At 53.9% G+C, this 20,734-nt stretch overlaps 8 protein-coding genes across 8 annotated transcripts; 2 read left to right on the top strand and 6 right to left on the bottom strand.

The window, feature by feature from the left end:
• Positions 1-43: 43 nt before the first annotated feature.
• On the bottom strand, positions 44-2,773 carry L226DRAFT_549318 (uncharacterized protein). The gene is made up of 8 exons (XM_067682670.1): positions 2,116-2,773; positions 1,971-2,063; positions 1,458-1,919; positions 1,131-1,398; positions 809-904; positions 486-730; positions 313-347; positions 44-254 (listed from the first exon to the last, which is right to left on the bottom strand). The coding sequence occupies exons 1-8, from the start codon at positions 2,740-2,742 to the stop codon at positions 146-148; spliced, it is 1,935 nt and encodes a 644-aa protein (XP_067543229.1). The 5' UTR covers positions 2,743-2,773; the 3' UTR covers positions 44-145.
• A 153-nt stretch (positions 2,774-2,926) lies between these two features.
• L226DRAFT_565212 (maintenance of mitochondrial morphology protein 1) lies at positions 2,927-4,131 on the top strand (the record flags this gene model as incomplete). The annotated part of the gene is made up of 6 exons (XM_067683768.1): positions 2,927-3,199; positions 3,254-3,370; positions 3,434-3,529; positions 3,581-3,718; positions 3,784-3,948; positions 4,009-4,131. 6 exons carry the CDS (start codon positions 2,927-2,929, stop codon positions 4,129-4,131), a joined length of 912 nt encoding a protein of 303 aa, XP_067543228.1.
• A 205-nt stretch (positions 4,132-4,336) lies between these two features.
• On the bottom strand, positions 4,337-7,751 carry L226DRAFT_607748 (uncharacterized protein; the record flags this gene model as incomplete). Its single annotated transcript, XM_067685850.1, has 15 exons — positions 4,337-4,606; positions 4,666-4,948; positions 5,004-5,020; positions 5,081-5,212; positions 5,266-5,355; positions 5,410-5,499; positions 5,564-5,614; positions 5,678-5,818; positions 6,509-6,791; positions 6,842-6,975; positions 7,032-7,061; positions 7,191-7,280; positions 7,338-7,409; positions 7,463-7,594; positions 7,647-7,751. The coding sequence occupies 15 exons, from the start codon at positions 7,749-7,751 to the stop codon at positions 4,337-4,339; spliced, it is 1,920 nt and encodes a 639-aa protein (XP_067543227.1).
• A 174-nt stretch (positions 7,752-7,925) lies between these two features.
• Positions 7,926-10,350, bottom strand: L226DRAFT_497727 (uncharacterized protein). Its single transcript, XM_067677629.1, has 5 exons — positions 10,180-10,350; positions 9,740-9,983; positions 9,423-9,684; positions 8,169-9,368; positions 7,926-8,113 (listed from the first exon to the last, which is right to left on the bottom strand). The coding sequence occupies exons 1-5, from the start codon at positions 10,298-10,300 to the stop codon at positions 8,045-8,047; spliced, it is 1,896 nt and encodes a 631-aa protein (XP_067543226.1). The 5' UTR covers positions 10,301-10,350; the 3' UTR covers positions 7,926-8,044.
• Positions 10,351-10,445: 95 nt separating this feature from the next.
• Positions 10,446-11,314, top strand: L226DRAFT_528791 (Sm-like ribonucleoprotein). Its single transcript, XM_067679460.1, has 6 exons — positions 10,446-10,521; positions 10,577-10,769; positions 10,824-10,844; positions 10,896-10,972; positions 11,033-11,052; positions 11,105-11,314. The coding sequence occupies exons 1-6, from the start codon at positions 10,517-10,519 to the stop codon at positions 11,122-11,124; spliced, it is 336 nt and encodes a 111-aa protein (XP_067543225.1). The 5' UTR covers positions 10,446-10,516; the 3' UTR covers positions 11,125-11,314.
• Positions 11,105-14,684, bottom strand: L226DRAFT_33581 (RdRP-domain-containing protein). The gene is made up of 5 exons (XM_067674035.1): positions 12,600-14,684; positions 12,345-12,541; positions 11,714-12,292; positions 11,372-11,652; positions 11,105-11,310 (listed from the first exon to the last, which is right to left on the bottom strand). The coding sequence occupies exons 1-5, from the start codon at positions 14,506-14,508 to the stop codon at positions 11,208-11,210; spliced, it is 3,069 nt and encodes a 1,022-aa protein (XP_067543224.1). The 5' UTR covers positions 14,509-14,684; the 3' UTR covers positions 11,105-11,207.
• Positions 14,685-15,640: 956 nt separating this feature from the next.
• On the bottom strand, positions 15,641-20,039 carry L226DRAFT_33545 (RdRP-domain-containing protein). The gene is made up of 6 exons (XM_067674033.1): positions 19,940-20,039; positions 17,173-19,835; positions 16,913-17,109; positions 16,283-16,858; positions 15,939-16,222; positions 15,641-15,878 (listed from the first exon to the last, which is right to left on the bottom strand). Exons 2-6 carry the CDS (start codon positions 19,793-19,795, stop codon positions 15,863-15,865), a joined length of 3,696 nt encoding a protein of 1,231 aa, XP_067543223.1. The 5' UTR covers positions 19,796-19,835; positions 19,940-20,039; the 3' UTR covers positions 15,641-15,862.
• A 27-nt stretch (positions 20,040-20,066) lies between these two features.
• L226DRAFT_33508 (uncharacterized protein) lies at positions 20,067-20,643 on the bottom strand. The gene is made up of 4 exons (XM_067674031.1): positions 20,500-20,643; positions 20,369-20,451; positions 20,236-20,313; positions 20,067-20,179 (listed from the first exon to the last, which is right to left on the bottom strand). Exons 1-3 carry the CDS (start codon positions 20,579-20,581, stop codon positions 20,236-20,238), a joined length of 243 nt encoding a protein of 80 aa, XP_067543222.1. The 5' UTR covers positions 20,582-20,643; the 3' UTR covers positions 20,067-20,179.
• Between the last annotated feature and the right edge of the window lie 91 nt (positions 20,644-20,734).

Raw genomic sequence — 20,734 nt, 5'->3', positions numbered from 1 at the left:
TGAAGGCAACGTCCAAGTGAATATCACCTAAGGGGAGAATGAACAGTGCGTCTGCAGTGCACTCGGCAGAGCTCTTCAGGGTTATTGGGAGGAGGACGAATAACGTGGTATAAAAATACAATGAGCGCGAGCATGCGCCGTAGTATTACCGGCGCAGAAGTATGAATACAGGGTCTCCAAGCACAATGTTGGTCATATGTCTGTGCGAGCCTGTTAGGGACATCAAGAGCCCGCCAAACGACGCATACGCCGTCCTATAAGGAGTCAAAGTCAGGTCTTGTAGTGCGGCGACTGCGGTAGAGAGTCTCTTACACAACCTCGGCTGAACCACCGTCAAACCGATACACCTGCGAACGACAGTATGGCATGAGCATTCTGAGCATGTGGACTCATGGGGAGAAGAAGAGGAGTTGGACATCAATGCCGCTTGAGGAGGAAGGCATGGATAGCCGGAAAGTGGTCGAACAGAGGTGGACAATACTCACCTTCCCGTACATCACATACTCGTAGTCATCGTCCAATCCTCTCCGCCCTTTAGCATCTGGCCTCCACACGTCGCGGTCCTTCTCCTCGTCCTCAACTGCACCGGACACGCCTTGGGGTATCCGCGACAGCGATGAAGCGAGCGCGAGCGCGAACGACTGGCCTGACTGCAACGGGAACAACTCAATGTTGTAGTCGAGCGTCAACTCCATGTCGTAGTTTTTCGAATGCGCGTATAGACGCGAAACTGCGCATGGACAACGCATCCAACTTCATAGTGAGCGGTGTGGAAACATGCCGAGCACATGCAGAGAGGAGCGCGCACCTCGGTCAAATTTCTTGCCCTCCTTGTCTATGGCATTGATGGTGAAGATGTCGTCAAAGAGAACATTGGAGGTGTTGGAGGACATGTTGTCGTCGTCTCAAGTCGTAGGACGAGGAGGGGAGGAGAGATGGAGGTGGTACGCGCGAGACGTAGAGATCATGGCCGCACTCGCGGCTCGGCTACCAACCCGCTGGACTCTGGACATCCGAATATGGCAACTCTACATGTTCGATTTCTAGCTGCAATCCGTTTGCGCAAGAGTGTTGGTACAACAGTTCAAGCATGCTACTATGTATTCGTTTGCGTCACCATCCCTGAGCACCCCGCACCTGCATGTCTAAACTCAACCTGAGATTCTCTCTCGTCCCCCCAACCTTCCAATCGACCGGCGCAGGCTCCTTGCTGAAGAACGGTTCGACGCATGTCTTCGCGATCGCCTTGAACAGATCCTCAAGAATCCATGTGAGACGAGGTCCTGTCAACTCGATAGCCGGTTCCGAGTTGACCTCAAGAAGGTTCACTTGGAACTTTCCGGCGTCGTGTGTCACGACGAAGTCAATTCCGTACAACTCGAAGGCGTTGGGGAGGGGCTGGCGGAGTACGTCAGGACTACGATTCATCGTGCAGCGCTAGTCACGCTCAGACATACCTGGAAATGCACACTCATCTCGACAGCTGCTTTGAAGGTCTCTGCTAGCACCTCGCTTACTTGATGCTTCAGGTTCTCGATGTCTTCCGGGGTGAGCGTAGGGTATTGGGTCTCCTGAGCCAGTTCAGCTTGATTTTTTCTCGCAGCACGCATGGTCTCTGGGTCCATGGCAACTCCCATGGCACGAGGAGGCAAGGGCTGCCTGCGAAGGGGAGCATGAGGCGCAGAGACAATGTGACAGCCAATGAGTTCGTCGAGGAGTCGGACGCCCTCTTCTCCGCGCTCTTGCTGCAGAGACGTGTTCGTCAAGTGTGCAGCAAGGTCCAGTTCTCCGACATTCTTGCCTTCACCGCTTTGCTTCGATGGATGCTTGTAGGGAACGGCCGAGAACAGCGCTAGGATTCGGTCGTACATGTAAACTTTGATGGCACCAGAGGCAACGCAGTACACGCGCAGGTGGAACTGGACATGGCTTGAATAACGTTGTGAAACTAAGAAGAAGTACCAGCTGACTTTATGACCGTGCAGATCGCGTACGGCTGGCTTCGTTGCTCCGTTAAGCGGGATTTCCTCAGGGTCCAGCAGGAGCGGCTTCGCGAGATATTCCTATAGGCATCACTGAGTTAGCGGTCACACTACGACAAGAGGTATACCCGACCTGAATAACGAAGTGGCGTAGTTGAGACGTGACAACTGCGGTATCGCGACCGCCCTCGTCGCCAGCTTCCTCATCCTCGGGCTCCGAGTCTGAATTCTGCTCGAACTCCTGGAAAATAGCCTCGAGGTCCTCTTTGGTGTGGAACAAGCGGAGGCCCATGCCGCGATCAGCCATACCGGGCTTCAGTATCCACCACTTGAGCGGATTGCCCTTCTCTATCTCCTCAGATAGGTCGTAGAGATCGTCACTCCAGAGCTCGTCCAGCTCGTCCGCGAAGCTCAGCTCGAGCTCCCAAGTTTTCGGTACGCCTCGAGAAAGGGTGGACTCGGGGTGTTTAGTGAGGTAGTTGTGGATGCATCGTGAGAGAAAGTGTTTCCGTATGAGAGCTTTCCGGATGACATATGATGATGAGAGAACCTTGGAAGTTGGGTCATGCGAGAAAGTGAGATCATGATCAAGAGCATCATAGGTCGCCCATTGTAGAAGCCTCCGGGGCGCGTTGCTGATGTCTTTAGGTAGCGAGTCGATTATCGACGGCGGGGGCGTAACAGAGCTAAGAGCGTCGAGAACGAGACGATTTGTGAGCGGGGCAGATGGCCAGGAGACAAACGCGGTGAAGTCCTCCATGATTTCGTCCGACTCCGAGTTCTGGAGAAAGTGAGGGAGGTGATCTAGGCGCTGGACGCGACGCGATCTATGACGGCGGCGTCTATCTGGTCGCCGCGTCGCGGTCGCATCGCTCGGCCTCCGCGTACACACGGCACCACTCTCCCTCTCGACCACATCTCCTCCTCCCTAGCCGTCGTCCCCCATGGCGTCGGCGTATGTCTTCACGCTTCAGCCGACGTTTACGCAAGGACTTATTCTGGGGCAGGCTTCGATTCTCTTTCTACTCTTCCTCGTCCTCAAATACCTTTTCTTCGACACGGATCCCGACCGGCCGTACCGGAAAGCGTCCTACCCACCGAAAGTTGAATTGGCGAGCAGCGAAGAGGATCTGACCGCCGCGCGAGTAGACTTCAGTGACTTAGACACCAGGCGGGAGGAGGAGAGCTCAGAGTGGTTAAATGTCTTCCTGCAGCAGGTTCGTCCGTCCTCATCGTGAATGGGGCGGCTACACGAAATAACATGATTCCAGGTCCTCGAGGCGTATCGCGTTAAGCTGCGCAATGGACTTACTGGCACAGAGGGCGATGAGATCGCTAGACAGCGCGTCGAAGAGTTTGCAAACAAAATGCGTCCAGCAGGATTACTTGTGTGTCTGACCTGCGGTAACAGTACCCTCGCATGAGCGAACTAACCTTGCGCTATTGTTCAGGACTACATCAAAGTCCACTCAGTGGACCTGGGTTCGTCTGCACCGCGGCTTTCTCGTGCGCGCGTACGTCGCGAGCTCTCCCTAGGCTCTGACCCAGTACGTCCCTTTGTACCAAAAGTGTGGCCCTTGCGCTAAGGTGTATTGCAGGAAATTGACTATGATATGAGCTACATGGACACCGCATCTATCTCCATATCTACGTCTGTGCTCTTCAACTACCCCTTCCCTTCGTTTGCACGACTACCGGTTTCACTCACAATATCCCTGTCGCTCTTTGCATCGTCGGTGGGTGGCCATTGCATGTCACCACTCGAAGGTCATGGAAATTGAGTCCGTTTCGTGCATTCCAGGTCCGCCTAACCCCTCCACATCCTAATTCCCCGCATCCAACAATCACATTTACCCTCCCCGCTCCGCATTCCGACTTCACCCTCGACATCAAAACGACCTCCCTAATGGGGAGTCGTGCGAAGCTGGAAGATGTTCCAAAGGTTCATGAGTTGATCCAGCATCAGGTTGGGATGCCTTCGCGACCTGTGGCCGGTGCATGTGATACTGACTTCTGCTCTCCATAGATACGCAGAGTGATCATGGAAAAGGGCACATGGAAGGTCGTGTTGCCCGGTCTTGCTAGCGTCAGCGAGGTCAAGGAGGACGTGAGGATGGAGCACAAGCTCGCAGAGGAGGCCTTTAACTAGTCGGTGAAAGGGACATGACGGTCATGACTGCACGACTAGTGAGCTCTGTCTGCGCCATATACCTGACGTGTGAAGTATTGAGCAAGGCCAGCAGACTACATTATGACATGTAATACTATAGTACAGCACTGTTGTATTAATCGGCTCTCAAGCGCATCCGCCCCCTAGCAGATCATGGAGAACATGACCTCCACCTGGGCAATCATCAGGTTCTCTGGCGCTTCTTGCGCTTCTTGGTCTCTTCGTCATCTCGTTGTCTATTGCGTTTCGCAGGCGATCCCGGACTCGTCTTGATCGTCTGTACGCTCCTGGTACGCAGTGCTTGTCCAAGACTCCGGTTGAACCCGACACGCTGCCACCCAGTACAGGCGACTTGCAAGACACCCACCGTGTACATCTGCTTCACTGCCCTTTTGATGATCATAGGTACGTTCTCCCGGAATAGGATGGTCTTGTCGATGGCGTATGTGACATGCTGTGATCAAAAGGGGAGTGATTAGTGGTCATATCAACTTTGAAGACCAAACCACGTACCGTTGTGGTGGCGAACTTCTCGACTTTGTGTGGAGGCAGTAACGCTTTACCAACGCAGTGGTAAGTCCCAACATATTGCCAGTCCTTGCGTTCGTTCATGTAAAACATTTCCATCTCTTCCCCCGGCTGTCGCTTCATATCGAACAGTGTCTCCCATCCTCCGTCGCCACTGCCCGCCTTCGGGTTGTAGCGATAGGTAGGGGAAATGGCCATGCAGTGCGTCTTCATTTCGTTGGCCCACAGTATTTCGTTGTGGTTCTTTGTCATGAATCCTCCTCGATCGCTGGGAGGAACATTGATGAGTGCGAACATCTTCCTCACACACTTGCGCTACCCACCATAAAACATCCACATTCTAAACGACCTTGCTGTCAGTCGGTGTTCCGATTCGATACTTCTATCGTTTAGATCTTACCTCGGGAAGCTTCACCTTCTTGCCGCTATGAAACGTTATGACCGTGATACTCGATGCTGTGGTCGCGTCGATGACCAACGCATTGAGGAATTCCTGCGGGGACCATGGTTGCACGCTCTTCGTGATTGTCAGCTGGCCGGAAAAGATGGTCATCTTTCTGCGGTCATTAACTCGGATCGACTTACCAACTCTGCTTCCGCCGTTTGCAGCCGCTCCGAGGCCAAGCCTTGTTCCTCCTCGGCTTCCTGTATGAGCACTTCAAGGCCCGCGATAGTCTACGACAGCTCAATGAGCTATTTGAACAGTGACGGAGTTAAATGAAGATGTACCTCTTTTAAAGCTGCGTTCTTCGACTTGGTACGCCTGTACTTCGCCTTCCTCGCGGATACCTTCACCCCTAACCTCGTCTTGGTTTCGTCCTGTGATATGTGCCGGCGATCAGCAAAGCTTGGGCTCAGTCAGTGACGATACCACAACACGCACGTCTTCAGCAGTTGTGTTGACTCCCTGACTCGGATCATCAAACTCAAGGCTCTGGAATGAGGGCAGGATGTGGGCGGACGATGAACATGGGAGTCTACGGTGACCACGACGTACCGTCATATGTTCCCCCGTATACTCCTCCAATGGTTGTATCCGTCTTTGCGCAAGCTCCCTTAGCTCCTGCTGCAGCCGCATATTCTCTTCCTGCATCGTATAGATATTGGCATCCAAGGGAGCAACCGAAGTCAACGTAGCCTGCCAGAAGGACTCAATGAGGTTAGCCACCATGTTGATGTTCCCATCGACGCGTACCCTTTCAAAGGATCGCAGCTCTACGATCTCATTCTGTACTCTATGCAACTCTTCTCCTAACAACCTGACGACTTCGGCCGCAAAACTGGAATCTGCGCTCATGTCCATGATATGTCGTCGTCTGGAATAGAGCAGGCCAAGCGAGGGCTCGCAAAACGGAAATTAGTCAGCGAGCTGGACGATGTCAGGATCATGCGGTGGAAATTGGCACCGTATGTACTGTCAATTGTACTCATTGATCACCGTGACGATAGCACGGGCCCTGAGCGGAGACGTCAATAAGAAACTGGCATTATCATATTATGCAGGGCTGGTATGGTCGCCCGCTGCCCAACGCAGGCATCTGCCTGTAGCAGTATACCGGACATACGATCTAACGGGAGTAAAGGCACTACTAGCATTGTCCAGACAGGCCAGCAGAGAGACTCTCGTTCAACTGGACGCTGAAGCCTACTCTCTGGATCGCGAAACACATAACTGGAAGTCCTCCTGCCGTGAGCAAATCATCGACGAGTTTGAAGACCGCGGGAGCGACTTGGTCATGATGGAGTATGACTGAGTTGCGTACATGTTGTGTGACCTGTCCAGGTTGCAGGTTTGTAACCTAGCGGAATGTACATAGAACGAGCTTACCGCATAGCTGATCTTCTGCGCCTCTGCGACTGATATCGGAGAAGCCCACAGAGTTGAATAGGTGCCATGATAGTAGCAGTTGGAGCCATTCTGGTAGATGACATGAACGTGCGTCGACCCGTCGACACGGAAGAGCTGATGCAGTGAGGTTTTCGACCATGAGCCTGTCCCGGAGTGTTTCGTTGGATCATATTGCATAGAAGGTGCCAGGATTATGGCGCGGTTCAGATTTTCATGCCACAGCACATCTTTGGAGAGTACGGCTATCAATATCCCGGATTCACTGAACGATGGTCAGCCATATGCAGAGTGAGCGGGCATTTCCCCATATACCTCTTGAAGTTCGACAGCATGTGAGGCGGGAAGGAGCGGGGCAAGCCCGCTGCCGGGCAGCCTGGGACTTCCACAGCGGTCGACAGGAATAACGAAGTATCGAAAGAGTCTTCAGTCATGGCTTGGATTTTTCCCTGACAAATGTGAGAAACGAGCTATATGGATCGGTACGGGGTCAAGCTCAACTCACTAGCTCCGACTCTAGGTCTCGTAGACGACGCTGTGTCGATTCTAACTCAGCTTTTCTCTTGTTCCGCCGCTGCAACAGATTATTCCGATTCTGGGAAGAAGCGATGCAAAAGCATTGTAGGTAGCATGACAGGTAGCGGCAGTGGACGAAGCGACGCACCTCCTCAAGTACCACCTTTTTAATCTTGGCCTCCTTGTGCTTCATTTTGTAGGCACGAGCCTTGTCTGCGAGCCCTTGGAGTCCTGCGGCCTGCAACTATCAGTGAGGCGTGGGTTTGGTCGCCGAGAAGAGGCCGGCAAGCCTTACCTGCTCCTCCACGTCACGCTGCTTTTCTTCGACGCTCTCCGCCGTGTCGGGAGTCGTCTTTGGAAGTTTGTTCTAGAACTGATTTGAACCGGACGTACCTTCAAAAATTCCAAATTGTCACTGACCACAACATAATCCTCGCTGTCGTTTTTCAGCGTAACGCTAAGGTCAAGTTGCATCTTGGCTAGCTCGTTTTGCAGCCTCTCATTCTCACTCTGTAAGGCAGAGCTATCCATCAGCAGACCCTCGTATTGTCTCTATGATTTTTCGTGAGTGTTACAAATTATAGCCACGGTATCTGGGACTTACGCTTGCCCTCAGTTCATCACGTTCACGACGAGCTTTCTGGAGCTTCTTGTAGAGCAATCGTGCCATCTCCTGAGCGAGCTCTGGATCTTTGGTCACCGAATCCATGGTTAACAATGAGGATGGTGACAGTCTAGATACAGACTGAGGGTGTCGTCCTGAACTTATGCATTCCTCGGGATCAGACAACACTCTCCCGTCCGCGTCAGGTGTCCAGCGACCCTGAGCACTCTCTCCGAGTCTTCGCAGGGCCGAGGCCTAACTCGTCACACACCCTTCGATGTGCAGGCAACCGATCTGCCCACAGAAGATATGTTTGCATAGAACACCAGAGATGCTACAGGATGACAAGACATGCAAAACATGAAGCGATACAAACAAACGAACGCACGAGCAATAGATCATGACGACTTCCCTCGGCGTTTCTTCTCCTTCTCGATTTCCCACTTCTTCTGCTCGAGTTGTTGTCGCTAAAGGCAGAAGGTGTGAGCGAAGATGACATGAAACAGCGAAAACTAAACGTACCTCGGCCGCCCGCTTCTTCTCGCCATATTTCATGCGTTCGTAAAGCTTCCGCTGCTTGTTGCTCATCATCATCTTGTTCATGTCCTGCTCCGCCTCGTCCTCCTTCGGGGCATCTACTTTCCTCGCCTTCTTCTGTGCCTTCTTCGTCTCCTTCTCGAAGGTCCCGAAGTCAACACCCGCAGCCTCCGCCTCCAACTCTGCCGCACGTAGTGCTGCAGCATCCTCAGCTGCAGCCGCCGCCTTTAGCGCCGCCTTCACAGGTAGCTCCTCATCCGCGCTGCCCTCGACCTCCTCATCTTCGCCTTCCGCAACCATCTCTTCGTCCTCCATCTCTTCGTCGTCCTCCCGACCAACGAGCCCTGCAGTCGGGTCGTATGCATCCGCCCGTTCTCCGAATGGACTCAAGTGTGGAGGAAGGGTCTTCCCCTGCGCGTACAGGTCCTCCAGGAGGATCTTGCCCGCGTTCACGGAGTCGACAACCCACTGCGGCTGCACGTACTTGCGCCGGCGCCGGCGCTCGCGCTCGGCCTCAGTCTCGTTCGACTTTTGCACAACGGGACGGTCAATGATGACGTGCGTTATTGACTCGTCGCTCTCATCGAATGGCGAACCGCTGCCGGAGGTGGCGGGCCAGCCTATGCGCCCACCAAATGACCGGACGATGAACTCGAAGATGGGCCGTGACGTCTCGCGGGATAACCAGAACGTATAAGGCGCGAAGAGCTTGGATGAGGTAGATTGGGGCAGCGTGGACAGGGTTTTGAGGGTCGGAAGAGGAGCAGTGGTGAATGCGGGAGCGGAAGGAGTATCGTCGTCGGCATTATCCTCCATCGTGTCTTCAACGAACTCTTCGTCGTCATCGTTCACCTGTGCTCCGTCAACAGACGGCATCTGGACGTCAGGACCATCCATGCTAGATGCGGTGATGCTCTTGATGGTTTGTCGGACATCCTTGCTCGAGATGCGCTTGCCGTCAACCTCGACAACTTTAGACTTGGTGTTCGCAGCGGACCGTGCGTCCTTCGCTTCCTGCAAGCTGAAGGCGCCTACACCAGCAGCACCCTCGTCCTTCTTCGTGTCGATAGGAGGCGGGTACACGAGGCCGGCGTCCGTATACAGTTTGAAGAAGACGAAACCGAGCAAGGTCTGGTACAGCTCCAGGAACGTGAGCATCACACGAACGTCAACATCCGCTGGAATCTGAGAACAGAATCAGTTGACCGGCATGCAGATGGAGGAGTAACATATACATACTGTTTGCGTGAATTGATAAGGGACTAGCCAGGTAACGGTCTGGTCGAAGACTTCCGCCTGATAGTAGACTCCCTTTATCGACAGGAAAACCTTGCGAAGAGCGTGTGTATGCATAACATACAGCTGCCATTCGGCAGCCAGCCTTGCACAGTTCTCAATCAATGACGGGGAGATCTTGGAGTCGGAAGGGAGGGTGGCGAAGAGGAAAATCATGCAGAGCGCATCATCAATGTCTCGCACAGCGTCGACGAACGTTGGGTATCTGGGAGTGCTCTTGCATCGGTATACTAGCACTAACCAAAAGGTTGACAACGCACCTCTCCTTGATGATATGGTCGAGACGGTACACAGGCTTGTTTTCCTCCAGACTCTTCGCGCTGCTCCATTCGCCCCTCCCAAGAGCACGTGCGAGTTTCTTCGCAAAGGCTTTGTGTTCTCGGAGCTTCCTCAGGACGGGTTCGTGTGCGAGGTAAGCAATGTCCTTAGTGTAGTAGAAGTTGGTAGGGGCGGAGGACCCCTTGTTTGCCTTCTTCCGGTTACGAGGCTCGCGAGGAAAGATACCTGAGAAGTCGATGAAGAGTCAGCGACCTTCAAAGAACACATGAAATTCGTAGTAAGTAGAGGCAGAAGATATAACATTGACAAGAACCTGGGGGCATGAGCTCCTTTAGGTCTCCGCCGCTCACACCGTATGGCCAGGTGGCAGTTTCCCCCTTCTGTATTGTCGCCATACCACGAGTACACAATTTGTACGCACCCTTCAATATGCACAGTCTCCGAAAGTCTGCCAAGGAACACTGCAGCTTCTTCACCGCGGCTGAACGGGTCATATACGCCTTGGCCGCGCCTGCCTTTCCTTTCTGCTTTAACCGACCCATTTCGCGTGCAGACAAGGAAAAAGAGGAGAGGAGGTGTGGATGGAGAGAGAGAAAGCAGAACGGTTTGGCCAATCACGAAGCGCCCTCCAAACTTTTCGACCCGCGCGGGCGCTGGGGCCGGAGCAAGCGCTTCACGGTGGCACGCGCGATCTGTGTTCACCGTGGGCTGCAGCGTGCCAGTGTTCGACTGTCTCCTCACCTTCCTCGCCGTTCACCATGAGGTCTGTCACTCTCTCCTCTCCGGGCTCTCTTACGCTTGTTGATAGTATGCTGCAGTCAATACGTACACGTCCCCAAATCCGAGCTCGATGAGGCTCAGCTCCGTGCACTCGAAGAACACGAAATCAGCCAGGGTCCCTTGTCCGTCCTCCAGCAGGCGGTCCGGAATCATACGCAAGTCCTCATTTCCCTACGAAACAACAAAAAGCTGTTAGCACGCGTCAAGGCCTTCGACAGACACAGTAACATGGTGCGTTCTCATTGTCAACATCCTCGATGGTAGTCTCACGCGCAGCTGCAACAGGTCCTCGAGAATGTGAAGGAGGCACGTTGCATCTCTCGCTCTGATAGATCGGAATACTGAATATTCTTGTAGATGTGGACAGAGATGCCGAAGGGAAAGAACAAGAAACCGGTGAATAAGGATAGGTTCATCAGTAAGATGTTCCTTCGGTGAGTCTTGCCATTCGATCTGTTCATGCCTTGTATGAATGATGCCTTCTCGTGAACTAGAGGAGATTCTGTCATCCTAGGTGAGCCCGTTCATGTTGTCCACCGTAGTATGGTGCTCATGCCTTGGGATAGTTCTGCGCAACACGGCATAAGGTCCTTTGGTGCGGTGGCGGTCCCTTACAAAATGCCGATCCTACTGGGAGGCACGCATTCATCCAAGACTGTTCTGTGTGTGCTATGTATCACGTATTGTACAATGTTTTCCGTTCTCACGTCTTCGGATACTCTGACTACACGAGGTTGTCTCAAAGCAAATGATGCCCAGGTTACGAATATCACTTGCTGCACCAAGTCGTCAGAACAAATTGGTATCGTTCTGAATGTACGGTATGCGCTTACCGTCTGGCAAGTGTGCGTCCCTCCTCGATGTCGTTGATTACGTCGAAAATGCTGTTGAGAGCAAGCCACCCGAAACTGCGTGCCCCAAAGACGTCCCCCTCTACGTCTGCGAGGCGATAGGCGGTCCATGCGCGCTGCAGTTGCGTCTCATGTGGCGTGTCCTCGTCTCCCATGAGCTGTGCTATGATGCTCCCAACCAGTGTAGCGGTCTGCTCTCGCATCTGTGACATGCGGTCTTTCCTCTTCCTTGGCTGGGAGCACTTCGCTACAATAGTTCCAACCTGCAGCACCACGGTGTAAGTGTTGGATCTTGCCTACGAAAATGAATATGAGATTACGCACAACCGCCTCCTCTTCGGTGAGCATGGCGTTGTGAGAGGGGGCCAGGACATAGTCGGAACATATAGAACGAAGTCGGAAGCCATAATTGTTGTACAAGTCCCAGATCGCCGCGAGGGTGTCGTCGTCGTAGTCTGACACATCGACGAAATCCGAGACGCGCTTTTTGACTGCTGCCATGATTTCGTCGTCTTCGTCATCCTCTGCCCCGCAGAACCGTTCTAGAACGTCACCGAGCTGCTCGTCCCCGTTTGCGTCAACCATGCGCCGACGCTGTTTCCGGGCGACGCGTTTAACCTCTCCGAGCGCCGGCAAGTCGATAGCTCTAAATAGCTTCCCAATCGCTCGCGGGCTCTCGTAGTAGGTGTCCTTGTCCCTGATGACGACCTCGGGCGCAGCCCAGTCGGGCTTGCGGGTATCCTTGAGTTTCGGTATTTGCTTTATAGGGACAGGTCGGCCGCTCTTCACGTAGTCAACAGCGTTACTGTGCAACTCGGCCAATTTGAGGCAGTCCTCGTCAAATATCGAGTTGGAGCTCTGATCGGCGATAATCAACCAATTGGTCGCGATGATGCCAAGGGTCTGTGAAGTGTTCAGCCAGGTGCATACATAGCTCCAGCTAGAATGCACTCACATCGCTGCTGATATAGTCCGCGACGAACTCAGCTACGTCATGCATCGTGCTCTCGCGATTGAGCAGCTTCCTCTCAGCCGCGGCGTACGACGCCGGAGGGTCAAGATAGGTGGGCAAGAGGTTGTGTCTTGTGGTCACGTTGTACTTGTCACCATCGAGGTCTCCACCACCTAAATAAGAGGGTAAGGATCGCGCTCCTGTTGCGTGTAGGTGTTCAGACTGATCCCGTCTAATGCAGAACTACCAACAACGAACCTTTGATCGAAAATACGATCGTGTTTCTCGGCGGATCCCGCGCAAAGGGAGAGTGGGTGGGTGGTTTCCCGACAGCATACACCACCTGAACATCTCCTGGGTGGATAGTAGGCGAGCGAGAAACGAGGATGGGGCCTTTCGGATAGATCAGGTCCGGCTCGTCAGGCGAATCAACGCACACCAGAACTTCGTTCTCCTTCAACCAACCGTATTCGTCCGGGATACCTACCAGAGTCCAACTATCGTTACCAGGTACGGGGATCCTCGCGCGGTGTTTGAGTTCTCGTAGTACGTGGTTAGTCGCGAAATCCATCATCTGCCTCCAGAACTGGTTCTTGTTCAAAGGCCCCAGTCCTAGCTTGTGCAGACCCATCAGCGTTGATGAGAGGCGGAAGGACGCGCCAAGACCGTGCCCATCGAGGAGTCGCGCGGACCCTTCGAGGGATTCGATGGACCGCCTCGCGAGCTCGACAGCGTCATCCTGGAGAGTCTTGAAGGACTCATAGGGCACGCCGAGACCTTCCAACAACATGATTAGATACCGGTTGAGGAAGTAGGGACCAGGCTTGTGGAACGCCTCAGCGATCTCGATCGTCGAAGAACCGCTGCTCTCGAACTTGATCATCGAAGGGCGGAGGACGATGGTTCGACCGCTCAGCCTGTGGTCTACACTCACAACCCCCTTGCTCCCCAGAAAGCGGATCTGGTACGCTCTCGGGTATGTCCTGTCTCTGCGTCCTTTCCCCCGCCTCTCTTGCAGTGTTCGCCAAATCTCGTTGGCTAGCTGAGGAGAGATCTTCCCAGCACCATCCGTGAAGGCGTGTCCCGAATCGTCCATGATGTCTGGTTCCCGCTGTATGTCCTCCACTTCGACGGTGATTGACGCTTCGGTAGCCGTGAACGCTTGGGAGATGCGGGCGGCATATCGAGCGGGGCAGTAGATGAGTTTGGGATCGAAGGGAAGATCTCGGAAATTCCCAAGGCTCGCAATGATCGAGGCGGCATTGACGTCGGAAGTACTGCCATCCTCGTCGACATGCTGGAAAGGCCTGACAAACCACACAGCATGCTCCTTCAAGGCGGACTGGGAATACGCGAGGAAGCGGAAGTGAGCTCCAGCGACTGTGAGTCCATCGAACAAGATCCGCTTGACCCGGCGCTCGACGAACTTGGGCAAGTCCACATCGCGGTCGAAGCGTAGCTTGAGACGATCCTCGTCCTCGAAGCTGACCCGAATGAATGCGTCCTGGTTTCGAAAGTACTTTCGCATGATGCGGTTGGAGCGCTCGGGATACGGACCCTCGAGTCTCATGGTCGTGGGCGTCACAACGACGTGGAGGCATTGGAACGGGGCGTCAGGATCCGCGGGACTGTCGATGGGTTCATACTTGAATGCTTTTCGGACCCGTCGGAAGAGCGTCACCATCGGCTCTCCAGATGCCAGGACACTCTCCAAACCCTCTGACTTAAACGCGCCTTCTTGCCCATACCAGAAGCAATGCGCCGCCGATGAAGGAAACTTGCGTAACAGAGCGACGGTGTAGTCCTGTCCGCACTCCTGAAGGACTTGGTCTATGGGGATACGAAGCATCAGGAGTTCTGCCATGTTGAGGTACCAGGACCTGAGGAGTGCCTCCACCCGGAATGCCACAAGCCATGGTAAGCTTCGAATCCAAGCATCGTACTGCGCGCGCCTGACCCCGGAGAAAAGCTGTCTCGTCTCCACCGGGTAGGAGAAGTCGCTGACGGGACAATGGGCGTCTTCTGCACACTTGCGGAAGTTCAAGAGGTCATCACTGGAAGTGCACATCAGGCGAATGGAAAGGGAAGTGTAAGGGGCCAGAGGACGGTGATCGTCGTCGAAGGAGGATTGCCGTTGCCGATGGGGACGTTGGGGGGGGCTCGTCATCGAACACTATGGTCGATGCAACGGACTCCGTCTCGAAAGTAGGTGGGTACTTGAGGGAGAAGAAGATTACAGGGCAGTCGGTGGCGTGATGGACACTTGCAGACACCCAATAGACCTGACTGAGCCGGATGGCAATATGGGAGGTCTCCGTGGCCGGTGTGAAGAGCCTCTCTATGATGCTCTCGAAGTCGAACAGTGAGCTGAATGGGGTCGAAGTGTCGGATGAGCCGGAGGACGGATGTGGATTGGGCTCGCGCTGTAGAGTCGCTCGTATACGGAACTCTCTCCTATCTCGTTCGTAGACCAGAGAAGCGTCGCATCGCTTCTCCCATTCGACGGAGTAGACACCGTCATGCCCCTCGCAACCAAATTGTATGGCTATGACATGGATTGTGAGAGCTCGCAGCTCCTCTGCCCTTCGATCCCGAGCTGCGGCCTCCTTAGGGTCCTGGAAAGGGGTGTTCCGTATCCGTTCCACTACCTCCGGTCGTGCAAACTTCTTGCTTTCCATGAACTGGACAGAGGTCGTGTCGATGATGAGGCGCTGGTGTGGGAACGGTTCGCCGTAGATTCTGAGGAAATGGTTCCCGAGTTCCACAGTAGGCAGAGTCAACGCGCCAGTGCGGTAAGTATGCCCCTTCCTGTGTTGGAAGAGGTGAACCTCGAAGTTGAACGTTGGCTCAGCAGGGTCCTTAATCGTAGGCGCATGGAGAATATTTGCTAGCTCGAGCTCGAGTTTGCTATTAGTGATGGAAGTTGGGAGATTTCTGATGAATATTTCCATTAGCCGTGACTGACAGAAAGCGAGTACTTCAGTTGCTGAGTGTAGCGGGAAACAGAGGATAGGCCGTCCAAAGCCATAAGTCGTCGTAAGGTCATTTTAGGGTCTAAGAGCTCATGCTGCAGCACTGAGAAGCCATCACGAAGACATGTACCTGCGGTAGGTCGTGAGACACAACGGGTTATCAGCTGGACGATGGGTCATACCGTGATGCATCGACTCGCTGCTTCTTCTGTCAATCTGGCACACAGATTTGGAGGTCTGCGTTGTTGAAGGAAGCAGCCACTCACCTGCCTACCGCAGCATCTTGACGCAGTTGCAGTCTCACGATCAAGACATGAATAGCATTCAGCCCGTGATGAAGATATCTCTTACGAGCCATACACCAATCTGGTGCTGCGAAAAGCCTTGAGACTTTTGTGGTGACGACAATTCGCAGGTGAACTACGAGAAACCGACTTGACATAGGGGCCCGTTCATATTCATATGGTACCTTCGTCATGACGCCACAGAGAAGGGCAACCGGAGGACGGTACGCGTCTTGTATTGTCGCTCGACCAGATTCTAATCTGACTACTGTGTGGCTGCACTAACCACTTCGAAAAAATGAGCTTGAGTCGATCATTCACTAGTAAGAGAATAGACATACCGTCTAGAAACCGTACGCTCTTCTTCCTCGATCTCCTTGATTGCGTCAAAGATACTCCCGAGAGCTATCCAACTGAAGCTCCGCGCCCCGAAGATGTCCCCTTCCAAGGTAGCCAACCTGTACGCGGTCCAAGCTCTGCGCAGCGATTCGTCGGATGATACGCTGTCGTCTCCAGCGATCTCTCCCTTGACATTGCCGACAAGGGCTCCTGTCTGCTCTCTCAACTCCGACATAAGGTCTTTCCGCTTGCGAGGCTGAGAACACTTTGCCACTATTGTTCCAACCTTTAAGCCTGTCGTCAGTCATATATGAAGGAATGGATGAAACTGCACTGCACTTACCACGGCTTCCTCCTCCGTGAGCATCGCAGAGCGGGAGTGAGAGAGCGTGTGATCCGCGCATATAGCTCGGAGTTGAGAGACATATGTGTTGTATAGCTCCCAGATCTCAGCGATAGTCGTATCGTTGTAGTCGCTTGTCTCAACGAACTCCCCGACACGATCTCGGACAGCGGCCATGGCCTCGTCGTCCTCAGCCTCGTCATCGGCATACATCTGGTCGAGGACCTCGGCTAGTTGGCTTTCGTGGTCTGTCCCTGGCATATGTCGCCGCTGGAAGTTTGCGGCACGCTCCACCACTTGCACTGCGGGCAGGTCGATTGCACGGAAGAGTTTGCCGATAGCTCTAGTGCTCGGGTAGTATGAGGTGTTCTCTTTGCTGATTGTCTCTGGGGCGTTCCAATCGGGCTTGACTTTGAAGCGCAGCCTGGGGATGTGCTCGAGAGGAACAGGCTGTCCACTTTTAGGATAGTCGACTGCGTCGCTGTGTAAAGAAGCAAGTTCGAGGCAATCAGGATCCAAAATCCCCAAGGGGCTTTGATCCGCGATGATAAGCCACGTTATTGCAATGATACCGAGAGTCTATGACACGTCAACTCAAACTCAATTGCTGAAGAATGGTTACTCAGTGCTCACATCGCTGTTGATGTACTCTGCGACAAACTCGGCAACATCCTCCATGGTGCTTTCATGATCTACGAACTTCTTCGGAGCTGGCTCGTAGTCAGCTGGATAGAATGTCTTCTTAGGAAGGAGTCCACTCCTTGTAGTGACATTGTAGACATCGCCGTCGAGATCTCCACCTCCCAAACAGGAAGGTAACGGTCGTTCTCCTACCATGGCGCAGGTGAGTCAGTCTGAGGGTACTTTCAACGTCAGTGCGTGTAAGAACGAACCTCTGATAGAGAACACGATGGTGTTACGCAACGACTCCCGTGCGAATGGCGAGCCAGATGGAGGCTTTCCAATAGCATGGACAACCTGGACGTCTCCTGGATGTATAGTAGGAGAACGTGACACCAAGATGGGACCCTCCAGGTAGACGAGCTCCGCCTCGTTGGGTGAGTCCACACACACGAAAACCTCGCCCTCCCCGAGGTATCCGTGCACGTCTGCGACCCCAACCAGCGTCCAACTGTCTAGGCCGGGAACCGGAATCCGGGCACGATGCTTGAGCTCACGGAGCACGTGGTTGACTGCGAAGGCCATCATCTGACGCCAGAAGACGTCGCGTTTGAGGGGCTCGAGTCCGAGCTTATGGAGGCCTAGCATCGCGGACATGAGGCGGAAGGAGGTTCCAAGACCATGGGTCTCCAAAAGACGGGCAGACCATTCGAGGGACTCAACGGATCTCTTCGCATCGCGGACAGCGTAGTCTTGAAGTTCCTGAAACACTTCGTAGCGCACTCCAAGGCCCTCCAACAACATGATGAGGGGTCGGTTGAGGTAGTACGTGCCCGGCTTGTCGAAAGCGCGAGCGATTTCAACAGTAAGGGAATGCGGTGCGTCGAACTTGATCATGGAGGGACGGAGAAGAATAGCCCTGCCGGAAAGATTATAATCGACGCTCAGCATCCCCTTCGAGCCTTGGAAGCGAATCTGGTATGCGCGTGGATAGGTTCTATCCTGTCGTCCTCGGCGACGTCTCTGCCGGAGCGCCTTCCAGATTTCCTGCGCCAGCTGGGGCGAGATGCTCCCGACACCGTCAGTAAACGCGTACTTCCCGTTGGCGTCCTTGATATCGCGAGCTGCAATGATTTGGCCAACCTCCATGGAGATCGACTCATCTGTGGCCGTGAATGCCTGGGAGATTCGTGCAGCGTACCGCGCAGGGCAATATATCAGGCGAGGGTCGTAGGACAGGTTTCGGAAGTTGCCTAAGCTGCCGATGATATATGCAGCGTCGACGATGTGCGTGTTGCCGCTAGCGTCGACGTGGCGGAAGGGTTTGACAAACCACACTGAATGTTCCTTGAGCGCTGACTGCGAGTACGCGAGGAAACTGAAGTGGGCTCCGGCAATGGTAATCCCGTCAAGGAGGACACGCTTCACTCTGCGATCGATAAAGCTTCGGCCATCGAGGTCACGGTCGAACCGGAACTGTAAACGATTTTCATCCTGGAAGCTGACTCGCAAAAAGCAGTCTTGGTTGCGGTGATAGGTGCGCATGATCCGGTTGGATCGTTCGGGATAGGGACCTTCGAGTATCATAGTGGAGGGAGTGACGATGAGATGGTGACAGTAGAACGGCGCTGTGGTATCTCCTATGGTCAAGGATGTGTCCAGCGGTTTGTACACAAATCGGTCCAAGACTTGTAGGAAAAGCTCCAACGCAGTGTGTGCCGTATAGCTCGGCTGATTCTTTGCAGCATTCGATGGTGACGCCTGGTCCGGACCATACCAATAGAGGGCCTTCGCCTGGGCAGCGAAGTCGCGCAGCAGAGCTGCAGTGTAGTCTCGCTTGTGCTGTCGTAGTACACGATCGATGGACTGGCGAAGCGTGAGGATCTCTGTCATATCGACGAGCCAGGATCGAAGCAAGGCTTCTAGGTGGAACGCAACAATCCAAGGTAAACCCTTCGCCCAAAGGTCATATCTAGACCTCGAGTCCTCCGAGAAGAGCTGGCGCCGCTCAACTGGGTAGGAATAACTCAAGACTGATATATGTGCAGCACCCGCGAACCCTCGAAAAGTTTGAAGGTCGCTCAGAGAAGCGCACTCCAGGCGAATGGCAAGTGAGGTGAAGGGTGCGACCGCTTCATGATCCTCGTCGAATGCAGACCACCGCTGACGTTGAGGCGCAGAGTTGCTCGATTGGCCCAGAGTGCTTCCAAGCTGAGTGAATGCTGACTCCGTCTCAAAACTGGGAGGGTGGCTGAGGGAGAAGAACAGGACGGATCGCCCGGACGGTTCATGGACGCTCGCGGAGACCCAAGCGATCTGGTTGACACGGATCGCCATAAGGCGCGAGTCCGACAGTCCGCCACCAGGCACCTTCACTATGAACTCGCGACGGTCCCGGTCGAAGCGAAGGTGTCCGGCGCAAGCTTTCTCCCATTCGACGGAATAGACATTGTCTAGACATTCCCATCCAAATTGGATCGCGGAGACATTGACAAGCAGAGCTTGAAGCTGGGCAGCTTCTTGCTCACGGGCTTGGGCTTCCCAAGGGTCCTCGTATGGAAGCCGCCTGATACGCTCCAGAACCTCCGTGCGCGCTTCTCTGCGACTCTTCTCGAAATGCACCACAATGGTTCCTAGCCACAGAAAGCGACGCGGTGGTTGCGGGGGTCGTGAACCGTACCAGAAGAGAAGTTGTTGGGCAAGTTCGACGGTGGGTAAGGTCAAAACTGCAATTCTCCAACCACCCCTTCGCTTTTGAGGAAGGAGCGAGGCTTCGAAGTTGAAAGGGACGGCTGCAGGAGAGAGGAAGGGGGGTGCGTGGAGAATGTTGGCCAACTCGGCCTTCAATCTATGGGGCGATGTACCGAAGGCGATATGGGAGAGGTGCACTTCCATGGAGAGCGACACCAAGTGATAATGACTGATCACGATTGTGCTATAATCAAGCATGTGCTGGATTAGCGAAATAGTACATCAAGCGAATGAGGGAAAACCCTGATACGACATATTCAAAGTGGAAAATTTCCCGTAACTCCTCACCTTGGCAAAGTTTAGCACAGCAGAAACCGCTGGGGCCTATATGATTTGTCCTAGAGCTGCATTCAGGCGAAACGGCACAGACACCGACAGATAGCTTGAAATACCTGGCTGAGTAGTCTTGAGAGGCTGGGATGAGATCGTCGCCTTCACACGAAGGCCCTTTGAGGTCCAGCATATATTGACCAAGCCATTACCGCAGCACATATATGTATCCGGCCGCCCTGCAACACATGACACTCACTACATACGGGCGGCATGAGGTCTTCTACAGGTGGGATCTTGGCAAAGATACTCACTCAGGGAGGTAAGTAAGATCCAGGAAATAATTGCTTGAGCTCTCTACGCCCGGAGGCTATCTTGTCCTCGATTATTGCCTGCAGCAAACCTGGTTAATTAGAGAATACCTCACACGATACAAGGTCAACTCACGACGTCACTTAGTCTCCTGTTGCGCTCAAACTCGCCTCGGATCCACTCAATGGTCTCCGATCTTGTCGTCTTGTCTGGGATGGCTGCTATTGTGTGAGTGTGCAGCGAGGGCAGAACGGGCCGACACGTACATCTGGTCGCTCTGATTGCTTGACGATACAAGTTAAGGGCTCTCTGCTTCAGTATGAAGTGCTTCAAAGTGAGATTGCGCATCAGGAGGAGGCCGCGATACGTGTAGACGTAGGATGTGGCGAAGGCGGAAGCGGAGGTGAATATGTAACGGGCGCCTGACACCTGCCGCGCAAGGAAGGCCCTGAGCTGACACGGAAAAGGTCCAACTCGTCTACACCACTCATCCTCCAGTTC

Source organism: Lentinus tigrinus (genome assembly GCF_003813185.1).
Source record: "Lentinus tigrinus ALCF2SS1-7 unplaced genomic scaffold L226scaffold_1, whole genome shotgun sequence".
NCBI classification, from domain to species: domain Eukaryota; kingdom Fungi; phylum Basidiomycota; class Agaricomycetes; order Polyporales; family Polyporaceae; genus Lentinus; species Lentinus tigrinus.
The sequence above is the reverse complement of the archived record's forward strand: the minus strand, read 5'-3'. Positions and strand labels throughout refer to the sequence as shown.

Excerpts from the sequence above, each read along its gene's own strand:
- L226DRAFT_33508 (XM_067674031.1), bottom strand. The coding sequence starts at position 20,581 with ATGCGCAATCTCACTTTGAAGCACTTCATACTGAAGCAGAGAGCCCTT. Across the intron at positions 20,452-20,499 it reads AGCAATCAGAGCGACCAGAT|CCATCCCAGACAAGACGACA; the intron begins GTACGTGTCGGC and ends ACACAATAGCAG. Across the intron at positions 20,314-20,368 it reads ACAGGAGACTAAGTGACGTC|GCAATAATCGAGGACAAGAT; the intron begins GTGAGTTGACCT and ends GGTTTGCTGCAG.
- L226DRAFT_33545 (XM_067674033.1), bottom strand. The coding sequence starts at position 19,795 with ATGGAAGTGCACCTCTCCCATATCGCCTTCGGTACATCGCCCCATAGA. Across the intron at positions 17,110-17,172 it reads CATCGTGTTCTCTATCAGAG|GAGAACGACCGTTACCTTCC; the intron begins GTTCGTTCTTAC and ends GCGCCATGGTAG. Across the intron at positions 16,223-16,282 it reads TGCTCACGGAGGAGGAAGCC|GTTGGAACAATAGTGGCAAA; the intron begins GTGGTAAGTGCA and ends ACAGGCTTAAAG.
- L226DRAFT_497727 (XM_067677629.1), bottom strand. The coding sequence starts at position 10,300 with ATGGGTCGGTTAAAGCAGAAAGGAAAGGCAGGCGCGGCCAAGGCGTAT. Across the intron at positions 9,984-10,179 it reads GAGACTGTGCATATTGAAGG|GTATCTTTCCTCGCGAGCCT; the intron begins GTGCGTACAAAT and ends TCGACTTCTCAG. Across the intron at positions 8,114-8,168 it reads AGAAGAAGCGGGCGGCCGAG|CGACAACAACTCGAGCAGAA; the intron begins GTACGTTTAGTT and ends TTCTGCCTTTAG.
- L226DRAFT_549318 (XM_067682670.1), bottom strand. The coding sequence starts at position 2,742 with ATGGAGGACTTCACCGCGTTTGTCTCCTGGCCATCTGCCCCGCTCACA. Across the intron at positions 1,920-1,970 it reads GCGATCTGCACGGTCATAAA|TTCCACCTGCGCGTGTACTG; the intron begins GTCAGCTGGTAC and ends AGCCATGTCCAG. Across the intron at positions 348-485 it reads AGTATGTGATGTACGGGAAG|GTGTATCGGTTTGACGGTGG; the intron begins GTGAGTATTGTC and ends TGTCGTTCGCAG.
- L226DRAFT_528791 (XM_067679460.1), top strand. Across the intron at positions 10,770-10,823 it reads TCGACAGACACAGTAACATG|GTCCTCGAGAATGTGAAGGA; the intron begins GTGCGTTCTCAT and ends CAGCTGCAACAG. Across the intron at positions 10,973-11,032 it reads ATCAGTAAGATGTTCCTTCG|AGGAGATTCTGTCATCCTAG; the intron begins GTGAGTCTTGCC and ends CTCGTGAACTAG.
- L226DRAFT_33581 (XM_067674035.1), bottom strand. The coding sequence starts at position 14,508 with ATGACGAGCCCCCCCCAACGTCCCCATCGGCAACGGCAATCCTCCTTC. Across the intron at positions 12,293-12,344 it reads CGGACTATATCAGCAGCGAT|ACCCTTGGCATCATCGCGAC; the intron begins GTGAGTGCATTC and ends AACACTTCACAG. Across the intron at positions 11,311-11,371 it reads GGACGCACACTTGCCAGACG|TGATATTCGTAACCTGGGCA; the intron begins GTAAGCGCATAC and ends TGGTGCAGCAAG.